The sequence below is a fragment of the Megalops cyprinoides genome, chromosome 16 (assembly GCF_013368585.1).
Source record: "Megalops cyprinoides isolate fMegCyp1 chromosome 16, fMegCyp1.pri, whole genome shotgun sequence".
Lineage (NCBI taxonomy): Eukaryota > Metazoa > Chordata > Actinopteri > Elopiformes > Megalopidae > Megalops > Megalops cyprinoides.
This window is the reverse complement of record NC_050598.1, coordinates 20,832,020-20,846,079: the sequence shown is the minus strand read 5'-3', so window position 1 is coordinate 20,846,079 and position 14,060 is coordinate 20,832,020. Positions and strand designations below refer to the sequence as shown.

Here is a 14,060-nt window from a genome sequence, read left to right as displayed (position 1 = left end):
TAAAGGCGAAGGATGTGTGTACATGGGTTTGTATCCCAAACAGAGACATAATGGTGCTGAATGAATAGTCATGGAAAAGCCATTTTTTTTTACAAGTCATTAATTTCTTCTCTAGCACTATCAACCTATATTCTGCCTGTTTTTATAAATAAGTATATTATTACAGTCTTATAAGATGTATACTTGTATATTTTCACTGAGTGCAATACTGCATTAGTCTCATTTCAATGGCCAGCTGTAATGTGAAGCAGGACAGCAACTGACAAAATAGCAGAGTAATTAGTTACCTGTGTAATAAGCAAGAATACGTTTCAAGGCAAACAACTTCACTGTAGACACCTAAAATGTGCTACAAAAAGGTCTACAAAAGGTCTGCATCAACAAAGATAGTCAAAACTGCTCTCCCATCCCCTCCCCAATACCTCCTACAGGCAACTTCCTACAGATTCAAACTTCCAAGAACTCTACTACTACAATTAGAAGATACTCCTACACTACTACAATACTACCATGACACCACAATGTAAATCAGCTCTTTTGCAAAAGAACCAAAATGACTCTTCACAGTCTGAGACAAGGGTCTGAGTTACCTTTGAATTTAAACAACCTTCTAAGAAGAAACTAGCAAAGTATTGAGCAACACTATACATATACTCAAGTTATAAAATAATGCATTCCATCAACCTTGGACAACAAAAAATCACTTTAGAATGTTTTTCCATAGTTTGCATGTTCACAGACTTCATTTGTAGGATTGGATGAAAGTATGTAAAAATAGCACATTTTCTAGCTCATTGAAATGCAAGGCGTGGGAAGATGTCCAAGATAGCTTTGAAGTCATTAGTTCAGTCATTAGTACGGTTATGTTCAAATATAAATTACAATTCATCACAAGAAAGGAGCAATCATTTATTGTGTATATCTTGGCAGGCGTGATACTGTGTTCAGTCCTGTAGAGTCAACGAGGTGCGCTCATTACTGAGGCAAATTTAATGTTTGCTTTCCCCTGTCAATCAAGACTCATTTATTACCAGCTCTGTGTGTCTGAGGTGTTTTACTTGATGTGAATTTGAATATTGTTAAAAAATACTGCTTTCTGTATTTATTGTTCTTTTAAGATCAAAGAGGTTTCGAATGCATACATCACACGGCATTGGGTTTTTACTGTTGATTCAACAGCATGCCATTCATTTCAATAGTCCTTTAATGATCACTTACACTTGAATTTTCGATGGATTTAGTTTCCCTAGTTTCCGTGTGTTAAGTGATACCTTGTCATAGCATTATGTGAACACCATAATTCTGATGACACGTTTTACAACTGGCGTTTTACAACTGGCTCCACTGAAAAATCTTGTGAGAAATATTATCTCATTATAAGAATACTGAGTAATGAGAAAAAAAAGTTTCTTACCTGACCGAACAAGGTTTGTTTTGTTGTAATTCAAGAATATTTTTAAAGGGCACAAAAGAATAAAAAATATTAATTGCGAAGAGAATAGAGGTAAAATAGGTATGTCTTAGCCTTAAAGATCTTATTTTAAGTAGAATTATAAACATACTAATAATTATATGTTTTTTCTATTATCAAAATTATTTTTCTTAATTTTCAAAGAGGTCATCAAAAGAAATATGTGGATTTATTGACTTAAAATTAAGATGTCTATTACTTTCGTGTATTTATTTATATTCATGTATTAATTATTTAATCTCCAAATCAATTAAAGGATATGCAATGTATCAAAGCAGCACAAGATGAAAATATGTACTGTACAGTTCAGAAACTGTTGGACTCATGAAAAATACAGTCGAACAACAATTGTTAATAAATTTTCACAAGACATAACGTTTAACAAGGCAAGATACACAGAAAGGTCTTAAAGACAATGAAGCTGTAAACACATGCTACATATGAGTGCATTTCACTACATTTATTTTAAAAAGAGTAACCTCTAATTGCAGAGAACCATAATTACCTGACATATTTTTCAGCAATATTTGAATTCTTCAGCAATCAAAGAAAACCTCTAAACTGTGTGTAATTATTCTAGCAAAGATACCCCTAATACATTTAGGGAAATGTCCTTATTTTGGTTACTTTTCTAACATACTTTCCAACACATATGACAAAAAGTGCCACAAGCAAGGCAACAACTGTTAAAATGTGGGTTCAAGAAAACTTGATAATATACTCCATACTAATTACTTTACTTTGACTTGCAGGACAGGATTTATCGTGAAGTGCTGTCCCTCCACTAAATAAACATACATTTTGGCGTTCTTTTCAATAGCTCTGTGGTTTTTAATGGGTGTGGTTTAATTTAAAGAGCGCTTGTATTATTCATGAAAATTGACTCCACGTAATCCGGATATATATGTTTTTTTTTAATTGAGTGATCGCTCCGCTCCTACACCTTTCCAAACACACTATGTGTCTGCTCAGGCAGTCAACCCCCCTCTAAACACCACAGTGTGAAGCTGCTTAAGCAAAATGAAGGAGCCACGGCCATCAGGTAACACGGCATGCTGTTTCCCATCAAGTGCCCATTCTATCTCCCTTAGCGATTACATGGCTAAAAAGCCAAGTCTTCATTTATACTGGCGATGCACTCCACAGCTTTTCTCAGATATCTTTTAGCGCAGACTAATGGAACTGACCATGGGTTTTTAGTCAGCCCTCAACAAGACCTGCTCATCGGGAGGTAATAACCACGGTACTTATCACTCTGTTGCTGGCCTGCCGGGTGGATCCGCATCTGTGATTCCCTGTATTTCTGTAATGATCCATACAGCTGTCCTTGGCCACAATCACCACCACAAGACACCCGTCTTCACCCAAACCTTTAACGCCATGTGTCAAGTGCAACAGCTGGAGCACCATGCTCCTCACATCACCGTGCTACAACAAGCCAACAAACCCCTGACCATCCACAATCTTAAAGCACAACACCACAACATTCCCCAAAGGTTATCCTATTGCTCTGTTGGGGATGCAAAGCTTAGGCTGTTGTGCCAGTTTGTTTCTTAACCACAAGAAGGCTTAACACAGGTTGTCTGTGAAGACTATCCATGGTATCTGCCATATTGCATACTTTTGGTGATCTCTTACAGGCTTTTCAATTGGTTTCAAGATGTACTTCTAAAAAACGGTCGCAGAATATATTAAAATGCATACTATGGTACTTTTAACAAGCTGCTCACAGAAAAAGTGAATTTACAAAATACAAACCCATTTTGAAGCGTTAACCATAATATCAAAAGGCACAACCAGGAACAAAACAAGCATATTGCATGAAAGCCTGTGGCGTATGCACACGGGCTCCCCACGGAAACATTTAAAACGGATGATATAATGACAGAACGGTTTTTCGAGCCACTGGTTCTCCCTCTGCGAGCCCCGGCGCACGTGAGACGGAGAGGCACACGCGACGAGTGTCCCTCCTTCCGCGTGCGGCGGGGACCGGAGAGTGACTCCGCCACCGCGCCGGCGTGCAGGTGCCGGCGCACCCCACCTTCAGCCCGCGACATGCTCCGTCCTTAGGGGACTTTCAGGGGAAAAACCACGCACGACAGTCAACAAACCAAACAAGGGAGAGCCAGACGGAAGAGAGGGAGAGGGGGAGAGAGAGAGGGGACAGAGTGGAGAGGAGGGAGAGAGAGGAGAAGCCCCCCGGAGGAGGAGGAGGAGGAGCGGGGCAGGGGTGGACTCACAGTATCTCCAGATCGCGGAGGGCTCGGAAGGCTCCATCTTCGATGCAGCTGATGTGGTTGCTGTCCAGTTGCCTGCGGATGAGAGACAGGAGTCAGCGGCAGGTCTGCAGGCGAGGGGGGTGGGGGGTGGGGGCTGCAGGGAGGGGGGTGGGGGGGGCTGCGGGAGGAGGAGGAGGAGGAGGAGGGGGGCGAGGAAGACACCAGCGCACATGCTAGGATTTCACCTCTGTTCATCGCAGCCAGGCAGATGGACCCGCTGGCTGGGACGGCCTGCCTGGCTGCAGACTCGTCCTCCCTGTTGCCGCGAGAGAGAGGGAGAGAGAAAGAGACACAGAGAAGGAGAGAGAGAGAGAGATGGGTACAGAGAGAGAGGGAGAGTGAGAGAGAGAGAGAGGAGAAGGAGAGAGAGTGAATGAGACACAGAGAAAGAGAGAGAGAGAGAGAGAGAGAGAGAGAGAGAGAGAGAGAGAGGGACAGAGGGAGAGTGAACAGGAGGCTGGCTATAGTGCACAGCCCACCCTGGCTGTCAGCTCTCTGTAAATATTAATTGCATTTTCTCTCCCCTTCTCCATCTGCCCCCCCCTCTCTTTCTCTTTCTTTTTTAAAGGCAGAAAGGGAGTAATTTCATTACATTAGAGCACCCAATCCATTACAAGCTTTTACCGGCTCTGTCACTGAAACAATTTCATTAAAGGAGAGGGTTCGTAAATCAGCTTGGGTCATGACGCTGGCCTCCCAGACACTCAGAGCACTTGTTCCTTTTCCTCCCCTTCCTTTTAGTTTAATTCCCTGGCCTAAGTATCCAGCCCCCTCCCCTCCCTCCCACCGCCATCTCCCCAAAAAGAAGGAGATGGATAGAAGACAAAATAAAAAAAGAGCAGGCGATCTGAACGGTCTCCTAATTCGTTTACACAGCAGAAGGGCCCGTGCGGCACTCTGTCTCTTACTGCCACAGTGTGCCTGTGACATACGGGAAAATGACAAAGAAGAGCATCCCTCATGATGACCCTCCCCCCTCTTCCCTCATTCTTTCCATCACTCGTTCCCTCAACTTTCCTGCCATCTCTCCTTGCAGCCCTCTTCTCATTTCCTCCTCCATCCCTTCTCTTTCTTGGTGTTTCCTCTACTTCCTCACATCTCCTGTCCTGTCCTCCACCCCCCCCGTTTCCTTTTCTCCTTTATTCCTCTCCTCTCAGACAAGGGCATCGCTGGGAGAGAATGTGAGTTACCCTAATGCAGTCAGTGCAGAACGCTTCACAACAGTAACAGTGTCAGCACCTGGTACACTGTACATTAAGAATGGAGTGACTATTCCCGGATTTTTATTCTCCGTTACGATGTCACTCAAAATATGGTAATCAATGTTGGGTCACATGGCACATTTATGGAGAGAGAAAAAAAAACTGAAATATAACTTAATGCAGAAGTAGTGACTGGGTAATGTGGTAAAGACGGACAAAAAGAAAAACGTCTGATCATCTCTTGCTGTTTTTATCAACATCCTTAGATTTTATACTAAGTTGTACCTCATATAGTGCATCCCAGTATTAGTACAGGCTGCAGCACAATTCTACACAATAAATTATTTCCATGCACTTCCATATGACTGTGCTGTGGTATGACATAGTGCGGTACTATTGCATTGTAATGCAGATCATGAAATCAGCAGCAAATAAGGGTGAACATGAATGACTTCCTGCCGTGAGTCCTCCTGTGTGGAACCCTGCAGAGGGTGAGGAATGGCTGTATCTGTATCTTTGGAAAGCTTGTTGTCCGGTACTCTAATTTGGGCAGGGAGAGGACTGGCCAGGGCTTGGGTGAGGTGGCTTCATCTTACTGTCTCCATGATGGAGCCCCATCGTCTGGTTGTTTCCCAAGAGGGACCACGGTAGCAGCTGCCTGTATTCTTTACATCACCCACATATTCCACACGGCTGGACGATCATCTCCTGTGGGGACTGCATTTTGCTGTGAGGACCGTCTTTTAACACCAGCCTCCCCCCCATGGGTGTTGGAAGCCTACCGTTGACAAAGGCAAAGGATGGGGGGGGGGGGGGGGGGGGTTGGGATGGTGGGGGACTGAAAAATCCCAAATTTAATTTCCTTCAATCTAATTACATTGGCCTTTAATCATCCCAGTCATGGGCGCGATTGGCAGTTTGATGCTCCCGCTTTGCCAGTCTCCCATCTGGAGAAATATTAAAGAAGCGGGGGAGACTAACCAGGCCTAGGCCTACACAGACACACACACACACACACACACACACGAATGCACACAGCCCACCCCATTAATCTGTCACTGAGCGCGCAACGTTAAACAGGAGCTTCTAATTACTTTGGGGCTCGAATGAGCGACGATCATTAGGACAGACAACAAGTGAAACGGAGAGGATCTGTCTCCACAACGTTCGGCAGGGAGCCCAACTGTCAGCCGCCCTCGGAGCTCGCCACAAGGACCGTGGACAAGAACCGAAAGGGCTTGTTGAGGACGCAAGCGGCCTGTGAGGGAGGAGAGTTAGTGACGCTGGGCGGGAGCGTTGGGAGTCGTGTCAGTGCCGCTGCCCCTGCCTCGTCTAACGGTCGTGGGTTTGAACTCCGAGGTGTAGCCGGGCTGGTGGGTGGCCTGAATCATCTCAAGCAGCAGGGAAATGAGAGCCAGGGCACAGGCAGGAGGTGTAAGGGGTGGGGGGGGCTGGGCACTGTGGTTCAAAGGCTGGGAGCTGGGGCACACTGCGAGCCACTGGTTGATAATGCAGCCCGCTCACTGAGCAGGGGAGAGGGATTAGCGACAGACATAAAAAGCCGAGCGCTGCCATCTGCAGCGACGCGCATTCAGGTTGAGGTACTCGTAAACCGCGGAGTAGCTGCACCTCTCTCCACTTTCCCATAATTCAAACAAGCTGCAGCTGGCACGGCATTCTGGGTAAGGGGGGTGTGAGGCAGACACCTTTTTACGAGCCCCCCGAGGAACACAGTGTGGTGGGTGGGGGCGTTGGGGGGGGGGGGGGGGTACGGTGATCAACGAACAGAAAGAGACAAGCCGTGAGGAAGGAGGCTTGAGTTATACCCATGAACACTTTCAAGCAAAGCTGCAGAGCAGGTCGGTTCCAGTCCGACATCCTGCTCAGGCAATATACCACACGAGGCCTCTGGATCTGGGCACTCACAACTTGACAACACAGCAGTTTCACTGACCGTAGGGTAAATAATTCAGGGGCAGCACACTAGATGTGAGGGAGCGATCATTTCCGTGCACTGTGCAGCTCCCAGAAAAAGTGCTCTGGGATGCTGCTCCGAATACTACAGCCAGGCATCTTTAGACCAGAAGCCTGATTTCTTCTAAGGCTGCAGCTCGGAGATGTTCTGCCAGAGCTTGATAGAGACGTAGAACACAGAGGCAGCCAGGAAGGGCCGAGCAGACACCAAGAGCAAACAGCTAATGGTGTGGACAGAGATCCTCTTTTTAGGGCCAAAAAGACAGTGCCTGTCTGGTTTACGCTAGGGCTGGTTATTTGAAACGGGGTAGCTGGGGGAGGAAGTCATTCAGATTTCCAGACCCCAGCGAAAGATCAATCCGGTGATCTGAATAAAGCCATAAAGGCAGCTGAATTACTGCGCTGCATAATGAATGCTTCGTAAAATCGATGGTGCAAAGCCATGAATAGATCAGAGGCAGAAACGGCGGAACGAACACGCGTGCCGCATGTGAGCGCTGCATGTGATACAGGAAGGGTGAGCGGGCTTTGCTCATAGGCACCGCCGGCCTGTGATGGTGGACACAAGGGACAGGGGCTCAGTTACCTCAGAGCAGGGGCAGAGGCAGATTGGCGGGGGCGGAGGGAGGGGGTGGGGGGGGTTCTGACACATCGACTGCAGGAGAGTCTCGGAGCAGCGCCGAGGCACAGCAGCACGGCGCAAAAGGGGGGCATTAAGCACAAGGAAGCAAATGAGAAAATCAATGAGCTCCCAGACGGGGACCTGTCAGGGGCTTGGTGTAGAAGGAGGGACGATCACTCCTGCAATTAAAGCCCGTGTCACCTTGCTGGGACGGAGGAGTCCCGAGGAAGCTGGAGACGTGTGGGAGGATGGGCCGAGGATCTCTCCCTCCTCCTCCACCTCCTCCACCTGCATCTCCACCTTCAATATCATGCACAGAAAGCTCCAATGGGACAACAGTGTGGTGTAGTGGTAAGGAGCAGGGCTCGTAACCGAGTGGTTGCTGGTTTGACTCCCTGCTAGGCGCTACTGTACCCTTGGTCAAGGTACTTAATCCACAGTTGCCTCAGTAAATATCCAACTGTATAAACTGATAAAGTTGTAACCTACAGTATGTACGTTGCTCTGGATAAGAGCATCTGCTAAATGACAATAATGTAATTTAACATAATTTTAATGTACTTTAACAATTAAACAAGAAGCAAATGTTACAAGCAATGCTTACAAAAATGATGAGGCTAATAAACTCCATGTTACAGGAGGTCTTTGTGTGCCTCTTTTTCTCTTGCCCACAGGTGATGAGCACTCATGTTCTATCCATCAGTGGGGCATTGATCTGGAACCCTGAGGACTTGAGAGGACTGCTGAGCAGCTCGTTTGGATTCAGAGACAGGGGGTGGGCGGCGGGGTGGGGGGGGGTGTCTGAGAGAGGCAGTGACCTGTGGAGATGAGTGAGGATGTGGGGATTCATTTGGCCGGGGTCAGGGGTCAGCGCACTCTGTTAACTGAGCAGGACTCTGGGGGGTTATGGAGCTTCAACATGACATCATCGCTTTAACGCCGACAGACAATGTGGCGGAGTTATTTTCAAACACAATTAGGGCACTCCTGGGCTTCAGCCTCGCTGTTTCTGGACTTTAACAAAAGAAACCTTAGGCTTCCGCACTTTGAAACACTTCATTTAAAATACTGACTCATTTTTCCTTATGTTGTCTGAATAGAAAGTAGGGTTTCTTTTCTAGGTGCACTTAGCTGATTACACATCATCAACAACGCCAGGAGGGAACGGCTCTCCCTTGAATAACGGTCCTCAGCTGACTCCCTTCCTTTGTCTGTCCTCCGTTTCTCTCCGGGTCTATGAATACTGTAGCTCACGCTGACAGGGCCAGGGTTCCGGCTTCTAAAAACCACACGCAGCTGCGCTCTCATAAAGATAATGCGCATGACTTCCACCGTCCTGTCATGCATACCGAAGTCTGCTTCAAACACCGCCCGCCACCTTCCAGCTCCAAGCCCTCCTCCTGGAAAGGGGAGGGCTGGCGCAGCCCGGAACCATGTCTGCAGGGAGAGAGAGCAAACTGGAGGGGCATCAGATAAGAAACCACCCAGGGCTATGCAAACACAGCCCTGGGAATAGACATGATTTACTCGCAACATACCGCTCGTGATTGTTAACTACAAAGGGAGTTCTCGAGCCATTGAGCGCAACCTTAACAAACACGTCACCCATTAATTATGGTGAATTATCGATAAGCCCCTCTCTTGCCCGGTTTGGGAAGAGGATGTGCTTTGGAGTTTGGGAATGCGCCGTTTATTGTTTCGGGCAGTGGGGAGAGCCTTGGCTGGGAACCGCTTCCTCTTTCTCAGAAGTTCAGCCTGAGACCTTCGCCCAACAACACGCAAGAGGAGAGTCAGTGTTTCCACTCTCTGGTGGGTGAGGTTAGGCCATCCTCAAGTCCGCACGCATCTTTGCTCTTGCCGTACAGCTTTCCTCGGCATGAAACATCCTCAGCTCCCCTCCCTTCTGAGGGAATCTGACATGAAGACACTGCATGCATCTGGGGTCAGTGCTTCCATGACTGTCCAGCACTACCAGGGGCAAAGACACTGATCAAACCCCGCATCACTACTCCTCTGGCTTCATGATATGATCTCAGAGACAGTGGTACCATACAGCACATCATTCATTTCAACAAACCCTCTGCCCTGACGCCACGCCCCACGGGATTCAACAATGCCTGGTTTCTGCAATTCATGGTTAGTCACTTGAATATGTATAGACCTCTTAAAATGTCTTCATGTGATAAGACTAAAGACATGTTGAATGGGGCACCCCTTTAGGAGAGAGTATAAACAATTAAAAAATTTAAATAACAATGTGATTGTCAAACAACTTGAGACTATTTTCAAGTGCTCATTTAAAAGCAACAGCTACAGATACGCACAGGAAAACACAGAGAATCAAAAAAAAATGCCTGATGGTCCACTATACAGCTCCTCTCGATGAGACTCCCAGACTCTGGTGGTGCCATGTACTGAACGGGACTGGGGTACTCACAGGTTCTTCACAGTGGTGATCCCGCGGAAGGCCTTTCGAGGTATCGCCTGGATCTGGTTCTCGCTCAGGTCCCTGAGGATTACAGAATAAAGACAGTAATCATTAGGGGGTGGGGGCAGTTGGGGAGGGGGGTGATTGAAGCCATTTCAGATTTCAGAGACAAATCCTCTCAGAACATGTGGGTCCTTTTTGGTTCCAGTTCTCTCTTCTACAGTAATGATACGCCCAGCCTTTGAAGCTAAACCAAATTGTCATACAGACCATAAATGTCATATCTTCCTCAAGTTGTCTTTGTATGCTCTGGGTGCATGCTAATGTAAAACATCTCCCGGAACAAGAGTCAAACTCAAAGAACATTTCATTGCCCCCTGAAAAAACCAAAGCAATCACATTTAGTTTGAGTAATTTGAGAACAGGAGACTTGGAAAAAAAGAACCTACACCGGCACACAAGGAAAAACCTCCATTTTTCCCAGCTTTTTTTTTTATTTCCAGTCTATTATGAGCCAAATGATTTTTGACATGTCGCGATGGTTTTGCTTAACATTATTAAGCTTGTTTGTTTGTATATCCTTACTGGCAAACATAATTTGAAAACCCCCGAATGCAATTACGGGGAAAGGGAGGAAACAAATGAGATATGCTATGTATCTGTGTGGCTAATCATGGTGCCTGTCTGCCAGTCATGCCTGTTACACGTAACGAAGCGGGACCACCGATCGGGTTAGCCCCCGTGACCTTGCTACAACCAATTTCAGTGATAAACAATCAGGCACAGGTCCAAACGCGCTGTGGAATTACGCCAGGGCCTCAACGCAAGCCCATAATGATGCATTAACCAAGGCACTGCCAGCAATTTCCTCCTTCAGCATTACAAGAAAAAAAAAAGAAAGAAATTTATTAGGTACCGCCTTTTTTTCATCACGCAAAAATACGGAGTGCTTTCTTTGGGAGGGAATCAAGTCGTATTTGAGCAAAAAAAAAATCTTAATAAGCGTGTTATGTTTTATAATAATAAATCTGCTTTCCCACCTATGCCGCTTATTGCTTTTGACGTGTTCAATAGCCTCACTTTTTTTTTTGGCGAAGCCGTTTATGTTTGAAAGGCAGAGAAAGGCCATGAAACTGCAGCCCTGGCCGCTCCTGGCCTCCGTGTGAACAGCGCACTCTTTTGTACGCCCCCCCCACCCCCCCCCCCCCCCCACCCACAACCATCTCGAAACGTGGGTTCCACGTACAAAGCGAGAGAACGTTTGAGAAACTCAATTCAGCGATACACTGTTCTCATATGCGGCCCAGCCACAGAATGTGCCACATGTTCCCGCCCCTGACACATTGGGCACAGGTTTGTTTTCCCTTTGACTCGCCTCTCGCGGCTCACACGGCCACTTTGATGGCGCAAATGCAAAACAGATAAAAAATAGACAGGCTTCTTTATTTATTTGTTTCTTTTCTTAGCGTGGCGTTTAATTTTTTACGACTGGTGAAGCCAGGCTCCATATGTCCTCCATGGGCTATGCAGAAATGCCATGCTTTACAGGACTTCCAGCGCTAATAAATATTTTATTGTTTTGTTTACTTTGTCAGGCTTTTTTTTTTTCATCGTTCAGACAAAAACGCAAATCATCTGAGCTGAATAACTGCCATTAGCAGAAACAATCTCTCTGTACGACGTCCATCAACATTAAATCCTTTCCCTGCACCAAAGTGACAGATGAATTAACTCAGCGAACAAGGCAGGATTCTCAACAACAATGACAATAAAACACCCAAAGCAAAACTTAATGCTTAATGACTTTGGATTCAGTTCCATAATGTCTCCGAGGACTTTCACAGCCAGAAATAGGCTTACATAGAGAATGAACAGGTTTGGAACAGAGGGAAAGGGTAGCTACCTGAAGGTATTCTGTATATAGTTTCAATTGGCTGAACTGATAACACTATAAAAGACTGGTGCATTACATGTGTTCTATAGGAAAATAATGCACGCAGTACATGCACTACTATAGGTTGTAGGAAATGTTTCCAGTTTTTATAGTCCATCAACAGTGTCCTCTGTTATCTCTACTGAAGCAAATGTTACCCTTGAAACAAGAGATACAAGTGAGTGAGGAGACTTAGACCTCCTTAATCTGTCCGTCAGAACGCCGTCCCACTTGTGTGTCTGTTAGAAGGAAGGACGGGCGGACACGGACACGGACACACACACACACACACACTACACCCAGCCAGGAGGGGACTCAGATAGCAAGCAGCCTGAGATTGGGGGTGGGGGGGGGGGGGGTGTAGGGCATCAGTCTCCCCACACTGACAATCTGCTTGCAAATTTCATTCATTTTATTTTCCTTTCGCCCTCCTTTCTCTGACTCACAGGATGGCTGCTATAAATCTCCCAGACTTCTCCCTATTGATTCCATTAAAGCCTCCCTTGTCCAGACAACCTGGCAGCACCAAAACATATTACTGATAAAAGCCCAGGAACACACACGGGGATGGGGGACCGCTGCTGCACAGAGGGGACTGTTCTGGGCATATAATGAAAACACACACACACACACACAGACATGCGCATAAACATACACAAAAAACACATGGGTATACTGTATATGTTCATACATACATGCTTACAAACACATACCTTCACACATTGTTATTGAATGTATCAGCCCCTGAGAGACACATACCAGGGGAACTTTACTGCTTACGGTTACTTCTAACTGTAACATGAATGAATCCAGAACTTCCACTGATGACACAGTTTGAGTCATCGGCTGCTTTCCCGGCTCTCAGGGTGTGTAGTCTGCGCTCGGCCAATATATATTTTTTTCTAGTTTTTCCTCATTCAGTCTTGCTGAAATACACAAAGGCTCAAAAGGCTACACAGATCAGATCACTAGAAAGAAGACTGGAAAAGCACAGGAGAACTCTCTGCAACAATTTGGTTTCTCAGGACAAGTTTCAATCTGACAGACTGAGAATGCCAGAGAAGGAGAGAGACCATCTCGATACTGTCGGCACGGATTTTGGAACCTGTTCAGAACAGCTCCCATTCTCTAGCCCCTCTTTTCCAGCTCTCGCATTTCCCACTGCGGTAAAGTCAAAACAGACATCTGTCTCCCTCCCCCTGCCTTATCAGGAACACATTGCAGTGAAGCACTGTGGCCCAGCTGTTGATAGCACTCTTGCCATGTCGGTGCCTCCTTCACTTATTTATCAGTCTCTATTTTTCCCCGGCTGCTCTTGGCACAACGGGGTTGCGCTTTATGCGCATGCCAAATTCGAGATCCTAGTGCCAGTGCACCCCCCACCCCACCCACCAGACACTGCCCTGCACTGCTCCATGGCAGTTCAAGTGACGCAAAGAACCATGGGACAGGTGGCGTGTGACCTCCAGCTATCAGCTAGTCAACCTCGCGGACAGTTCCACTCAGGTCGATGCTTTTTTAACCCACATTACATTTTACCCGTTAGCAGAGGTAACCCAGATCCTGGATCTATTTTTCAAGCTGAACCCATAGTGGAAATGGCGGTGGGGGTTTGAGTGGGGAGGGGGCAAAGCCTTTCTCACACCACTTCATTTGCTCATTTGTTCATTCATTAATTTCCTTGTTTATTCACTCATTCATTCTGGGTTTTCCATTCATCAACTCCCCTTTTTATAATGATTAAGTCAGAAACGGGGTCTGCCACACAAGAGGAGGTAATAAATTCGACATCCTTGCCTGCCCGAGATTTAAGACACAGGTTAGTGAAGCATATTATGATCATTTTTTCTTTTCCATGTCCCGCTCTATCATTTCAGCTTGGGGTAACAGAGCTGACGGGGGTCAGGTGTCATTTCCTCAACTGAAGGTGTCCAAGGTTACAAGATGCACATTGGTAATTTCTAGTAAGAATCCGCAACACTCTTAGGAAATAAAATGGGATGTCATACAGGAAAATACTCTAAAATCGGTGTTTGCTTCACTGTTTTTTCAGTATTCGTGGAGGTCAACTATTTTCCTACCATCATTTTATTTTAACCTTAATTCAATACCTCAATCTGAAGGTGTAAAATAAATATCGACCATTGTGAG

The 14,060-nt window shown here is 46.1% G+C and overlaps 1 protein-coding gene across 1 annotated transcript in view; it reads right to left on the bottom strand.

The window, feature by feature from the left end:
* The window catches only part of slit3 (slit homolog 3 (Drosophila)), a 143,425-nt gene that overhangs the window by 51,286 nt on the left and 78,079 nt on the right, over window positions 1–14,060 (bottom strand). The window contains exons 5-6 of the mRNA XM_036548026.1: window positions 9,986–10,057; window positions 3,712–3,783 (exon numbers count right to left, since the gene is read on the bottom strand). Of these exons, the coding sequence (XP_036403919.1) occupies window positions 3,712–3,783; window positions 9,986–10,057 (144 nt within the window). The remainder of the gene's footprint in view (window positions 1–3,711; window positions 3,784–9,985; window positions 10,058–14,060) is intronic.